This window comes from Bombina bombina, chromosome 8, assembly GCF_027579735.1.
Source record: "Bombina bombina isolate aBomBom1 chromosome 8, aBomBom1.pri, whole genome shotgun sequence".
Classification (NCBI taxonomy): domain Eukaryota; kingdom Metazoa; phylum Chordata; class Amphibia; order Anura; family Bombinatoridae; genus Bombina; species Bombina bombina.
In genome coordinates, this window is record NC_069506.1 from 266,335,604 (window position 1) to 266,350,553 (window position 14,950).

A 14,950-nucleotide genomic window follows, 5' to 3' on the forward strand; every position below is an offset into this window, starting at 1 on the left:
GCACACACATATATGCACACACTCAAACACACTGATACACTCACCTGCAGACACCCGCATACTGATGTGCATACAAATATACACACATTCACAGACAGACAGCACACACATATATGCACACACTCAAACACACTGATACACTCACCTGCAGACACCCGCATACTGATGTGCATACAAATATACACACATTCACAGACAGACAGCACACACATATATGCACACACTCAAACACACTGATACACTCACCTGCAGACACCCACATACCGATGTGTATACAAATATACACACATTCACAGACAGACAGCACACACATATATGCACACACTCAGACTCAAGCACACTGATACACTCACCTGCAGACACCCACATACCGATGTGTGTAACATATACACATACACAGGCAGACAGCACACACATATATGCACACACTCAGACTCAAGCACACTGATACACTCACCTGCAGACACCCGCATACTGATGTGCATACAAATATAATCACATACATAGGCAGACAGAACACACATATATATGCACACACTCAAACACACTGATATACTCACCTGCAGACACCCACATACCGATGTGCATACAAATATACACACATTCACAGACAGACAGCACACACATATATGCACACACTCAGACTCAAGCACACTGATACACTCACCTGCAGACACCTGCATACTGATGTGCATACAAATATAATCACATACATAGGCAGACAGCACACACATATATATGCACACACTCAAACACACTGATATACTCACCTGCAGACACCCACATACCGATTTGCATACAAATATACACACATTCACAGACAGACAGCACACACATATATGCACACACTCAGACTCAAGCACACTGATACACTCACCTGCAGACACCCACATACTGATGTGCATACAAATATAATCACATACACAGGCAGACAGCACACACATATATCCACACACTCAGACTCAAGCACACTTATATACTCACCTGCAGACACCCACATACCGATGTGTGTAACATATACACATACACAGGCAGACAGCACACACATATATGCACACACTCAGACTCAAGCACACTGATACACTCACCTGCAGACACCCACATACTGATGTGCTTTCAAATACACACATACACAGGCAGACAGCACACACATATATGCAAACACTCAGACTCAAGCACACTGATACACTCACCTGCAGACACCCGCATACTGATGTGCATACAAATATAATCACATACATAGGCAGACAGCACACACATATATATGCACAAACTCAAGCACACTGATACACTCACCTGCAGACACCCGCATACTGATGTGCATACAAATATAATCACATACATAGGCAGACAGCACACACATATATATGCACAAACTCAAGCACACTGATACACTCACCTGCAGACACCCACATACCGATGATGTGCATACAAATATACACACATACATATATGCACACACTTAGGGGCCTATCTATCAAGCTCCGAAAGGAGCTTGACGGCCCATGTTTCTGGCGAGTCTGAAGACTCGCCAGAAACAGCAGTTATGAAGCAGCGGTCACAAAGACCGCTGCTCCATAACCTGTCCGCCTGCTCTGAGCAGGCGGACAGACATCGCTGGAAATCAATGGGCCGCGAGTCTGCAGGGGGCGGCGTTGCACCAGCAGCTCTTGTGAGTATTGCTCTCCGTATTGCGTATTGCTCTCCGTATTCAGCGAGGTCTGTTGGACCTGAACTGCACTGTCGGATCAGGTCCGCCAGACCTTTTTAAGTAGAGGCCTCAGACTCAAGTACACTGATACACTCAACTGCAGACACCCACATACTGTTGTGCATAAAATATACACACATACACAGGCAGACAGCCAGGGCCGTCTTTAATACTGACTGGACCCTGGGCAAACATTTTCTTGGGCCCCCCCATGCAATTTCGCTCTCCACCCCAATATCCCAAAAAAACAACTAAATCAATTTATTTTATATATTTTTTTTAATTATTAGCTCAGCAGTGGATCATCCACTGCTGAGCTAATCATTAAAAAAAATTGCAATATGTGAAACTGGACCTAAGCAGTACTAATAAGTAAATAAATATATAAATTCCTCCACTCTGGATTAATTTAATATGCTTTTGAATGTGATTCTGGTGTGAGGTTAGCTGGTTAAAGAGATTTAGGGCAGCCAACAGGAGCAAAGCAAGGTAAAGTCTGAGGCGGAAGCATAGAGGTGCAGACAGATATAAGTTTACTGACTGGAACAGTTGAACTACTATGGGAAGCTGTAAAATCTGAAACAGAGAGAAATAAAAACTATAAAAATAAACCTTACCTTAATGTGTGAAGTATCAGCATGACACTATACATCAGCCACAGCAGCACGTCACTACTTTGCTAGGAACAACTTCCCTCTCATCCTGCACTAGACAATGCTGCAAGGGGGAGGGGCATGTGTACACTCACTTATTCTTTTCACTGACACCTTTCTACAAAGCACTGTTTTCCTAACAAACTTCAGTTAGTTGATCTTAGAGCCACAGCAGAAAGAGCAGGGCTAAGGGGACCAGCAGACTGGATGCTGTCTGCCCAAGGCTGCATGGATACATACGAGTCACACAGCCTCAAGACTGAAGAGAGCAGTGTGTGCAGATGCACAGATGCTCAAATCCTCACGTGGCTGCCACTCCAGCTTTCTGCTGCATGCGCCTATAGTGAGCCCTACCCAGAAACAAACCACCAGAGCAGTTACCTGGTGACAGTAGTAACCCCAGCAGGACCTTTTCTGATGCAGTGGGATTGACTGGATGCCTAGTTAGGGCTTAGCATCCAGTGCTGCACAGTGCACATCTAAAACAGCACCTGGCACTAGCTTGGAATGTCACATGACATCGTCATGGTCTGGCACAGTTTCTCACAAATAAATATAAGCAGAGAACCTTTGACTGTGACAATATTAGGACTGACTGTGTGTGTCCTCCATGTCACATGACATCAGCAGTCTGGCATGAACTAAAAAAAAAAAAAAAAAAATTTTTTTTTTTTAGGACTCTTGGGCCCCTCAACAAAGACTGGGCCCAGCACACATATATATGCACACACTCAGACTCAAGCACACTGATACACTCACCTGCAGACACCCACATACTGATGTGCATACAAATATACAGACATACATAGGCAAACAGCACACACATATATATTCACACACTCAAACACACTGATATACTCACCTGCAGACACCCACATACCGATGTGCATACAAATATAATCACATACACAGGCAGACAGCACACACATATATCCACACACTCAGACTCAAGCACACTTATATACTCACCTGCAGACACCCACATACCGATGTGTGTAACATATACACATACACAGGCAGACAGCACACACATATATGCACACACTCAGACTCAAGCACACTGATACACTCACCTGCAGACACCCACATACCAATGTGTGTAACATATACACATACACAGGCAGACAGCACACACATATATGCACACACTCAGACTCAAGCACACTTATATACTCACTTGCAGACACCCACATACCAATGTGTGTAACATATACACATACACAGGCAGACAGCACACACATATATGCACACACTCAGACTCAAGCACACTTATATACTCACTTGCAGACACCCACATACCAATGTTTGTAACATATACACATACACAGGCAGACAGCACACACATATATGCACACACTCAGACTCAAGCACACTGATACACTCACCGGCAGACACCCATACTGATGTTCATTCAAATATACACATACAAGGCAGACAGCACACCAGGGTTACCCTTAGCATTAGCAGGGCCCTGGGCAAGACAAATTTGTGGGGCCCCTCAGCCCAGTGCCCTTATTCCCCACCCCTGTATAACCCACCCCAACATTCAATGTGTTCTATATAAAGAATTAAACTGTATATTACACCCCTTGGTAATATAAACACATCTTCATAAACTAAATACAGGATGTACAATGCACCTTTTTATACCCTCACCCCCTGATGAAAGTGTAAAGCCTCCCAAAGTCTGGAGCCCTGTCTGGGTGACCCTATGACCCTGCCTGAGGGGCAGGACTGCACCCCACATACACATGCAAGTTTTATTTCTTCAAGTTACAATCCATCATATTTGTAGTCCAGAGATCAGGTTAGGGCCATAGTCCATGATAAGTTTGTCTTATCTGAAGTTATTGCCATCTATATTGAATACACACAGACATGTGCATACACTGACACATTAATCCAAGTATATTTGCATGAGCTTCCTTGTTTCAGTTTCCTCTGTGTAGGAAGCCTTAATAACTACATATTCCGAGACCATTTCCAGTTAGGAACAACACAAGCTGTCGGTAATCTCACGTTCTTACTTGGGTGACTCAGACCAAAAAGGAGCTCTGTGAGTGAGGTGTTCGGGCAGGGCAAGACCTGCAATTCCAGTCTGGCAACTTTCTCTCCTGCTTGCATTTATACACTACAAGTGCAGTCAAGGTACTGAGATACAGACAGAGGCTGGGCCCACAAACACAGTGACAACTAGGCTCTGTTATTAGCAAATCTTTGTAGAGGGACACACAGTGACAACTAGGCTCTGTTATTAGCGAGTCTTTGTAGAGGGACACACAGTGAGGAACCTCTCTGGGACCCCTGGTTAAGGAACTTGAGCACAGGAACCATGGTGAGTCTGGCTGGAAAATGTCTATTTCACCTTTGACTATGTCCAATAATGACACCTGATTGGGAATAGCCGGTGCACTACTGGGAGAGTTACAGGCTGAGCACCCAGCTTATTGTACTGTCATGACTGTCTCTCTCTTTTTTTCAGCCACTATTTTCAATGTGTTTTCCAAAATTCTATTATGTCAACCTTCTAAGCTTATCATGCATCTCTTCAACTCTTTCACATGTTTTATCTTTTACTTTGTCTTCTTTCCTGATGTCTTTCTCATCCTCTTTTGGCCTGTCCTGTCGCTCTCTGTCTCTCTTCATTTTTTCCCCTTATTTTTATTTTGGTTCTCGTCCTCTCTCTCAATCTCACAGGGTCTATTATAATGTGCCTCTAATCACAGATGTGCACTCATTATTTACTATCTGTGTACTCACTTTACATATAAACTATCAAAACATGGCTTGAAAAATACTGTCATTAAAATTGTGCCTTTATCATACCGCATTTTAAATCATTTGTAAAATTCATCATTGAATCACAAATCAACTTCAAATTTGTAGGGTGAATCCCACACCACATCTGACTTAAACATGTAATAATTGTGTTTTACTTGACATGTGCCTTGCTCAGTCTAGATTTTCTGTTTCTATACAGCAAAGCCCTCTGCACCTCCCTAGGGTCCAAGGAAAATCAGGGTTATGTTCATATAGGCCCTAAACACAAGGTGTCACCTTTTTTAAAGCCAAGATACCATTCCAACAGTCCTTAAAATGTAATGTACAAATTAGTGTATCTGTGTGTGGGCATGCAATGTTATTAGTTGAATTCTATTGTATTTTAAGCAAATGTATTGGGGGGGGGTTATGTGTGTGCCTTGTTTTGTATTTTGTCTAGGCCCCACTTTTTCCTTATGCCTTTTTGTCTGTCTGTCTGTCTGTCTTGCTTTGTATTTATTTTTTACACCGTCTCTCTTGTTTCCTTCTTCTCTTTATACTATCTCTTTTCATAAGTCTATCACTCTCTTGTTTAACCAACCAGTCTGTCTTTCTCTCTCTCTTTCTCTCACTTTCTCTCTCTCTCTCTTTATTTCTCTCTTTCTTTCTCTCTCTCTCTCTCTCTCTCTCTTTTCTCTCTCTCTCTCTTTTCTTTCTCTCTCTCTCTTTTTTCTCACTCTCTCTCTCTCTCTCTTTCTCTCACCCTCCCTCTGTCCTATTGATGCCATTGAATACAATGGGTGTGAGCGCCAATATTTAGCTCAAACACAGTGTAAGTTCTGTTTATACAAATTATTTCTCCTGTCACTCAGATAAAGTCTCCCTTTGAACTATTGCAGAATCTTTGCCATGTGTGCCAACCCTTATAGAACGGGTATATTTACTTTTACACTGGATGTTTTATGAATTTGGATTGTGCAGTTTGTTTCTAACAGTGATCTTGTGTTACCATTAGCTAGGGCTGCTTTAGTCTTAAACATTTTTATTAATTGCTTACAAATAAACACTCCATCTTAACTCAGATGAACTCAATATGACTTAGAGAACTTAACAAGTAAGCATAATGCATGTCACATTTTTATACATGGCTATAAATTAAAACAAGCTTGACTATTGTACAATTGTATAATAAAGATGTTAGCGTTCTTATGAAACCCTTAGGCAGATTTTTCTTTTTGTGGTTTCGACTTTTCATATTTAGTTTTTTAAATCTATTGTTTTTTGCTCTTCTGTCACATTTTCCCGTATGATAAAGTGACACAAAAATGTTGCAATCTCAGTAATGCCATGACGAGTACGTCGTGAGTTTACCATTATCATTGGCACAATCTAGTGGTTAACATGACCTACATATATATATGCAAGTGGGTAGACAATTAATGCCACTAATCCCTTTGATGTCTAGGACTAACCATACTTCTAAGACATATTGTTATAGTGTTGTCACCCAAGCCATGACATTTTGCCAATAGTTATTGCAATTGCAGTCCTATAACTGTATTGCCATTTCCACTGGCAGTATTCGTGTCAGTAAAGTTTTCTAGGTGTAAATGTATGAGAATATATTATATTTTAACCAAATATATACTTTATATTCAGAAAAAAATGCATAGGCATTTGAATGTGGAGCTTGTTGACAAAACAGATTTTAGATATTTGACTCCTGTTCTTTGCAATAATTTCCTGTTATCTTTGTCTATTCTTCTGTATATTGAACATTTCTTCCTTGTTAGTAAGACCTCATCACAATAGTAGATTTCCGGTTAAAAAATGTGTTTGGCCTCAAAAGACTCTTAATAATGGCAATTATATCCCATTGATTACTTCATTAGCATACAATGGAAGAGTCTTCATGTCTTTAATTGTAATGTTTTGGTGCTATTTTTACTTTCATGCATTTGCATATTATTAAGATCTGCCCAGAACTATACATGTGTGGGTTTTTCTGAACAGGTGCATTTCTTGTGTGAATGTTACTGTAACTCATTTATTTACAGTTACAAAATACTCAAAAACTGTGTTTATTGCATTTAAAAGAGAATAGTTCCCAATGTATTACAGTGCATGCTTTTTGAAAAAAATGGAGATGTCTGAGCTACGCAAACATTTTTGTGGGACTTGTCCCTGTCGGCCAATAAACAATATATGTCTAGGTATGTTATGAGCTGCATTTCCTGTAAATTTCACAGATTTAAACAGCTTTGTATGTGATTTTAAACAACTTTCCAATTTATTTCTATTATCTAATTTGTTTTGCTGTTTTTGCTGAAAAGGATACCTAGGTAGGTTCAAGAATCGCTGATTGGTGGCTGCACATATCTGCCACATGGGAAGCTAATGGGACTTCGTTTTTTTGCACTTGCCGAATACCGTGTGTATTACAAGTTAAAAGTAAAAAGCTATCACTCACGTGCTAACCCGATGCACGCAAAAAGCTGAAGTTACAATATCGCGTAACCATATTCCCCCATAGAAGGTAATGGGGTGTGAAAAGTGTGGGGGATGGGAACGAACACTCTACTCGCACAAACCCGATCACATTTTTTCAAGTGCGCTAAACCAACATGAATATATGAATAGTTCACATTCCAATGGTCTTCACATAGTAGAATGTGTTCTATTTATTCATAAATAAATATTTCTACGTATATATTATGTTGTTGTTTTTTGTAAAATATATATCTATAACAATAAATATAGATGATTATATATAGGTATAGAAATGTACAGGAATATCTTTTTAAAAATACTTTTGAACATATTCCTCTATGTGAAGAACATTGGAATGTGAAAAAAATTACAGTAAATATACAGTTAAACACTTTATTAAATATGAATATTGCATAAATATGATTTCTCATGTTTTCAGCTACTTAACTGCTCCAATGCACGGGTAAAACTGACCTTACCCAAGCGGCTGTGGGTAAAGCCCGATTTAAGATTTATGATCATAAATCCCCTCAGAGTGCAGAGTCGCCGCATCAAACATACATAGCATGCACTGTAATTCCCCTATCATCACTATCTTTTTTACCTCTATCTGGGGGGGGGTTCAAGAGAGGCAAAGCCCACCTTGTAAACCTCATTCCCCAAGGTTCACTTGGTGTGGATGCCACAGGATTGGCAGGGCACCCCCTTTAACCCCCAAGCAGAGGCAAAAAAAGTAGTGTAGATGGGGGAATTACAGTACATTGGGCTTTACACAAAGCTGATTGGGTAATGTCCGTTTATACAGTATATATACATATTTAGACGTGTATATGTATTTATCTGTATGTTAAAATCCTTTGCAACACCTGAGACCTCATATCTTTGAGCCCTTATAACTTTTTTATGCATTTTTTTAAAATAATGTTATTAAATAGTGTTATTATGAGTGTAACTGTACTTTTAAATTGTAGTTTTGATGTGTTATGTGACACTTTTTATTATTTTATTTATAGAACTCTGAAGTCACAGTAACCCAACACGCATTGAATTTTATTTGCGCAAACAGCCGCGATAAACCTGATATCTTTCACCCACAGCTGTTAGAGCGCCATTCGTAATCTGGCCCATTATTGGCTCACCCAGTGCATTCATCTAGCTCCCTGTAGTGCATTGCTGCTTCTTCAACAAAGGATACCAAGAAAATGAAACAAATTAGATAATAAAACTAGAAAGTTGTTTAAAACTGTATTCTCTATCTGAACCATGAAAGAAAAAAATGTGGGTTTAATTTCCCTTTAATCCCTGCAAAGCAATTAAACAAATAGAAACAATCCCTCTTGAGAGCCACAGAGTCCTATTGGTTCTGAGCAGGAACGGCCTGTGAGCCAATCTGCAGCGGCAGTTGCACAATTGCGCCAATCAAGAGGCAGTGCAGACATTATATGATATATCAAATTAGAGCATGTCATTTTGCACCACAATGTCCCTTTAAAAAATGTCATTTATAAAACTAATATTAATTATAAAATATTTTATGAAATCATCAACTACATATATATACTATAATGAGCTGATATTGGGCCAGATTACAAGTAGAGCTCTAAATATCGCTTTCGTGAAAGCGATATTTGTGCTTCACCGAGTAATACCAGCGCACGCTAATGTGCGCTGGTATTACAAGTTGATAGCAATGCAAACACAAGCTTGTGTTCGCATTGCTGGGATGCATTGTGCTCACGAGAGTGCGCTTCCATAGGCACCAATTGGAGCCTCGTTCTCATGCTGTGACACACAGCATGAGAACTAGCGCAGCGAAGGGGGTAGTGATGGCAGCTAATTGTAAATATATATGTTTATGACAATATACATTTATATATTGATGTGTTAATATGTGTATATACACATAGTAACACATATTAATATATATATAAGTATATACATATATATTTACTGGAAACACACAGTTCCCATAGACCGCAATATAAACGCATTTTTTTAGACCCCCAAAACTGCCTGGTGCAGTTATTTTATTAAAAAATAAAAATGCTACAATTTTTATTTTTTAATAAAATACACACCACTTTATTTTTGGGGACATTTGGGACACATTTATAAAATTAAAGGGACATAAAACAAGTTGGGATAGAGACTTTAATTACTTTACCTGCAAATTTATGCTGCAGTGCCTCACCATTAACCCTTTCTTTTAAGTTTCTGAATTGTACAGCTCTAACTCCCCCCACACAATTACTTCTATGGCTGTATCTATATCTACCTTTGCTTTTGGTAGAATGCAGAAGTGAACACTCTTTATCTGCTGGAGCATGCATAGAAGCAAATAACCTGATGTGAAATACAATGCCTATATTTCTGTAGCTAAACACTGATAAGGGGGGTGGATCAGATTACTCCAGAGAGCATGACTATGTAACTAATTTTGATTATTTTTTGGGGAGTAAAAAAATACTTGCCAGCAGTTTTAAAACAATTTTTTTATGCAAACTATTTTTACTTAATTAGCCCTTATACGATATGCACAGATTTAAACATGTTTTATGGCAATTTAACCAGAGATCTGATCTCTGGATAATTTTATAAGCGCTAATTGCTGGTTATTTATCACGTACCGCCAAGCGGCCAAATTTGCTTGTTTGTGGGCGAGCGATAAATGAACTAATCTAGCCCATTATTAGGAAACAATTAAGCCAGTCACCATTATCAACAGTGAATTAATCAGAGGGAATTAGCTACCTGCTGTTGCATTGTCCATATCTTTTGCTTTTTGAAAATGCTTTTGCAAAGACTATTTTATTATAAGACTCCATGTTTTAATTAGATGCGCTTGTTATAGAACATTCTAATTTGCATGGTTTTACTAATGCATTAGAAAGTCTTATAACATGAAGCTAAATGTACTGGAATGAATTCTGATGTGTTGGAATGGGACTGAGATTGTGTATATGCAGTACAGCTCGCTCACCTTGTGTTTGGTTATTAATCAGCTCTGTTTAATGTTATAAATGTTACTAGATCACATATGAGTTTGTATATCCCATTCAAGTCAGATTGCATTATGTTTGTATTTTGTTTTTTTACCTGGGATTCTCAGTTATTTATTTTGTTCCTTTAGACAGGGAATATTGAATCACTTGTGTTTTGTTGGTTCTGATTTTCCCTGAACAACACATTATTCTTGTATACTTCACCTTTGTATCGCATGCCATTGATATATGTTTATTCTCAGGTATGTAATGAGCATATTGTAATCCGCTGAACAATTAGCTCTCCTGTCATTCGTATGGTGACATATGATATGTGTATTGTGTACTAATTTGTGCCTCGGTGTGTTGGCTTGTGGCAATATCTAATAGTTTATCACAATGTGTGCTATTTTAAATCAGTATGTTTTATCTTGTTAATCTGCATTACTTTGTGTTTTTGATATGGTTCTCTAAATCTTAACATTATGGGGCCAAATTATCAAGCTCTGAATGGAGCTTAATGCCCCTGTTTCCGAGCGAGTTCATAACTCGCTGCTCCATAACTTGTCCACTGTCGGCATTTATCAATGTGCAGCGGACATGATACGCTACATTGTATCATTTCCGCTCGCACTATGATAAATCTACCCCTATGTTTTAATCTGTACTATAATCTAGCCCTTTCTTGTTCCTTTCATGGATCAAGATTACAGCATCATACATAAACTCTATGGAATAAGTTGCTGTGTTACAAATAATGATACAAATCATCATAATAATAATAATAATCATCATTATTATTGTACACCACACAATGTCTGATATCTCATTAGTTGGCCCTACATAAAACAAGTTATTGTGGTAAAAAGTGGCCACAGTGTATACACATCCCTGTATGTTGTAATCAGTGCCTGTGGGTACATTTTGTACAGTACCTCAAAATCACACAGAGCTAAGCAGCTCAGATCTCTGGTCTTGTTTGCTCTGTGATCCATCTCTTTCTGGCCTCTACAGGCCTGAGCTAGTTCCTCTCTTACGCATTGTCCTTTCAATGTGATCCTGCTCACTCTGTGATCCATGATAAGCTTCAGATCATTTTTCTTGTGTTATGCTTTGGTTCCTTCATTGTAACTCACTATTCTTTCTTAGACTACATCTATTTGATGGTCACATCTGGGACAACCAGCCCTTAAACCAGGGCCGGTGCTATAATAGAAGCAGCCCAGACGACCACCTAAGGCCACTCCTGCAGAGGGGGCGCCAATTTGGTGCATGATAAAAAAAAATTATAGCGCAACTTCAGAGCTCTGGTTACACAAGTCAAGAAAGTTGCACAAAACACATCAAAACTACAATTAAAAGTACAATTACACTCATAATAACTTTATCTAATAGAAATTATTGAAAATTTTCTATAAAAAGTTATAAGGGCTCAAAGATATGAGATTTCAGGTGATGGAAAAAAGGCTTCAATATAGAGATACACACATGTACTGTATATATGTGTGTACATATTTATATGTGTATTTATGTATTTAAAGACAAATATACACATAAGTGCATTGGAGCCTTTTGAAATACCTGAAAACATGAAAAATCATATTTATGCATTGTTCATATTTAAAGGGTTTAATGATTCCGATATAGCATGCAATTTTAAACACATTTTCCATTTATTTTAATTAGCAAATTTACTTAATTCCTTTGCTATTCTTTGTTAAAGGAGCAGCAATGCACTACTGGGAGCTAGCTGAACACACTGGGTGAATCAATGACAAGAGGTATATATGTGCAGTCATCAGTCCACAGTTAGCTCACAGTAGTGAATTACTGCTCCTGAGCCAACCTAGTTATCATTTTCAACAAAATATACCACGAGAACAAAATGAGATAATAGAGCATGCAATTTTTAACAACTTTCCAATTTACATCTATCTGAAACTTGAAAGAAATTTTTGGGTCACGCTATTCTGACTTTTTGCGCGCATCAGGTTAACGTGTAAGCAAAAACGTTTTACTACTTGTAATATGCGCACTGCCCAGCGTGCGCAAAAAGCTGAAGTCTACCGGGGGTTTACCTGTGAACGGGAGTGCAAACTACTCCTCCACTCATATTCTAGGTCTAATTGTGAGTTGTACTGACATTTGCCAGTACTCCACTGCAAGTTAATGTGATCTATTGTAGGGCTTGAAAAATGTATACAAATTTACACTGTTATACAGGCTGTACACTCACTGCTTTACATTGTAGCAAAGTGTCATTTCTTCAGTGTTGTCACATGAAAAGATATAATAAACTATTTACAAAAATGTGAGCGTGTACTCACTTTTGTGGGATACTGTATATAGCTTGAAATAGAAAAGTGATGATAAACTTACAAATGAAGGAAAGTATTAAAGGGACATGAACCCTAACATTTTCTTTCATGGTTTCGATAAAGCATATATTTGTAAACAACCTTCCAATGTACTTCTATTACCAATTTTGCTTTATTGTCTTGGTATCCTTTCTTGAAGAAGCAGCAATGCACTACTGAGAGCTAGGTAAACCATTCACAAGAGGCATATATATGTGCAGTTAACAAACAGCAGCTAGCTCCCAGCTCCTAAACATATATATATGTATGCTTTTCAACAAAGGATACCAAGAGAACAAAGTCAATAAAATAAGTACATTGCAAAGTTGTTTAAAATGGTATGCTCTATCTGAATCACAAGAGAAACAATTTGGATTTCATGTTCTTTTAACTAAGGAGGAAAATGTGAAGAACACATAATGGGGCCTATCTATCAAGCTCGGAACGGAGCTTGAAGGCCCATGTTTCTGGTGAGTCTTCGGACTCGCCAGAAACACAAGTTATGGAGCAGCGGTCTAAAGACCGCTGCTCCATAACCCTGTCTGCCTGCTCTGATGAGGCGAACAGGAATCGCCGGAAAACAACCCGATCGAATACGATCGGGTTGATTGACACTCCCCTGCGGGCTGCCGATTGGCCGCGAGTCTGCAGGGGGTGGCGTTGTGAGCTGCTGGTGCAATGCTGAATACGGAGAGCGTATTGCTCTCCGCATTCAGCGATGTCTGTCGGACCTGATTTGCACTGTCGGATCAGGTCCGACACACACATGATAAATAGGCCCCAATGTATTAGATTCCAGGCTAAAGAGAAAGCACTTCAGAGAAGATATGCAAACTAGCCTTTTAGTAAAGGTGGAAAATATTCAGAACATTGTTTTGGTAGACAAGGACTAGATGGGACCTTACATCTCTGAGTATTTATATGTTAATAAGTTGCCCAGGTCAGCTGTCTAAACATTATTGGTTGCTCAATGCATACTTAGGGGTACATTTACCAAGCATCGGATGCTGCAATCTAGCCCTGAAGTTTCCAGCAATATGCTGTCGGCATTTAGCGATGTCGGGCGGACATGATTTGCTACAGAAAATTATGTCTGCCCGCCGCTTGATAATCCGGCCCCCAAGGCTCCAAAGTCTGTCTCCCCAGCTGCACAAAGTTAAGACTTTTTTTTTTTTTATATATATTTCTTTATTAATTTTCAAATGCAGTACAAACATCAAAAGAAAATCGTACAGTTACAATGACGTTGTTATCTTGCTCGCTTCACACACAAGGTCTGATAATGCAAATTGTAAAAAAGATAATTGATTAACCAGTAAGTACATAGAAATGCTTGTAATTATTCAAAGTAAAGTAAATTTGAGTCTTGATATTGAACAAAAATAAAGATATAAATATAAATATTGTGTGCACTATCTTAAGAGGGTTAAAGGGAGGGAGAAGTTTGTGTGTTCATTTAGTTGTTTAAGAGGAGAAGAGAGAGAGAAGAAAAAAAAGGGGGGGGGGAGAAGTGAGGGATTGGGAGGTAATGAGAATGGAGAGGAGAAAACAAGAAAAGAAATCCTCAATCCACAATTCACGCCCACGGCTCCCACAAGCAGCAGACCAACCTATGGGGTTGAGTCAAATGTATATTGTTCCATATTGGGCATATTGTTTTGGGTTACTAGTTAAGGAATTACAGCTGTTTCCCCTCCTCTTTATAATACTAAATGTTCCCCAGGCATCGCATCCACAAATCCCAACTCATGCAATGAATCTCTATTTTGTTGTTAGTTGCAAAGAATAGATCATACTTTCCATTGATTCTATATGGGTAAGATTGCTTAGTACCTGACTCCACCTAGGGACCTTAGGTTGTCGCCAGACTTTGGCAATGTCTAGTTTAACGGCCATAAATAAATAGATGCACATATTAAGTATGTATAGTTGTGGTTTTTCTGGGAATATGTGAAATAACCCTGCCTGGGACCTCTCTCTAATGGTAGCACCAAACTT

At 38.9% G+C, this 14,950-nt stretch overlaps 1 protein-coding gene across 1 annotated transcript in view; it reads left to right on the forward strand.

Moving 5' to 3' along the window:
• Positions 1 to 4,466: 4,466 nt before the first annotated feature.
• LOC128638185 (transmembrane protease serine 4-like) overlaps positions 4,467 to 14,950 on the forward strand; it is a 74,504-nt gene continuing 64,020 nt past the window's right edge. The window contains exon 1 of the mRNA XM_053690049.1: positions 4,467 to 4,699. Coding sequence (XP_053546024.1) covers positions 4,697 to 4,699 — 3 coding nt within the window. The 5' untranslated portion in view covers positions 4,467 to 4,696. The remainder of the gene's footprint in view (positions 4,700 to 14,950) is intronic.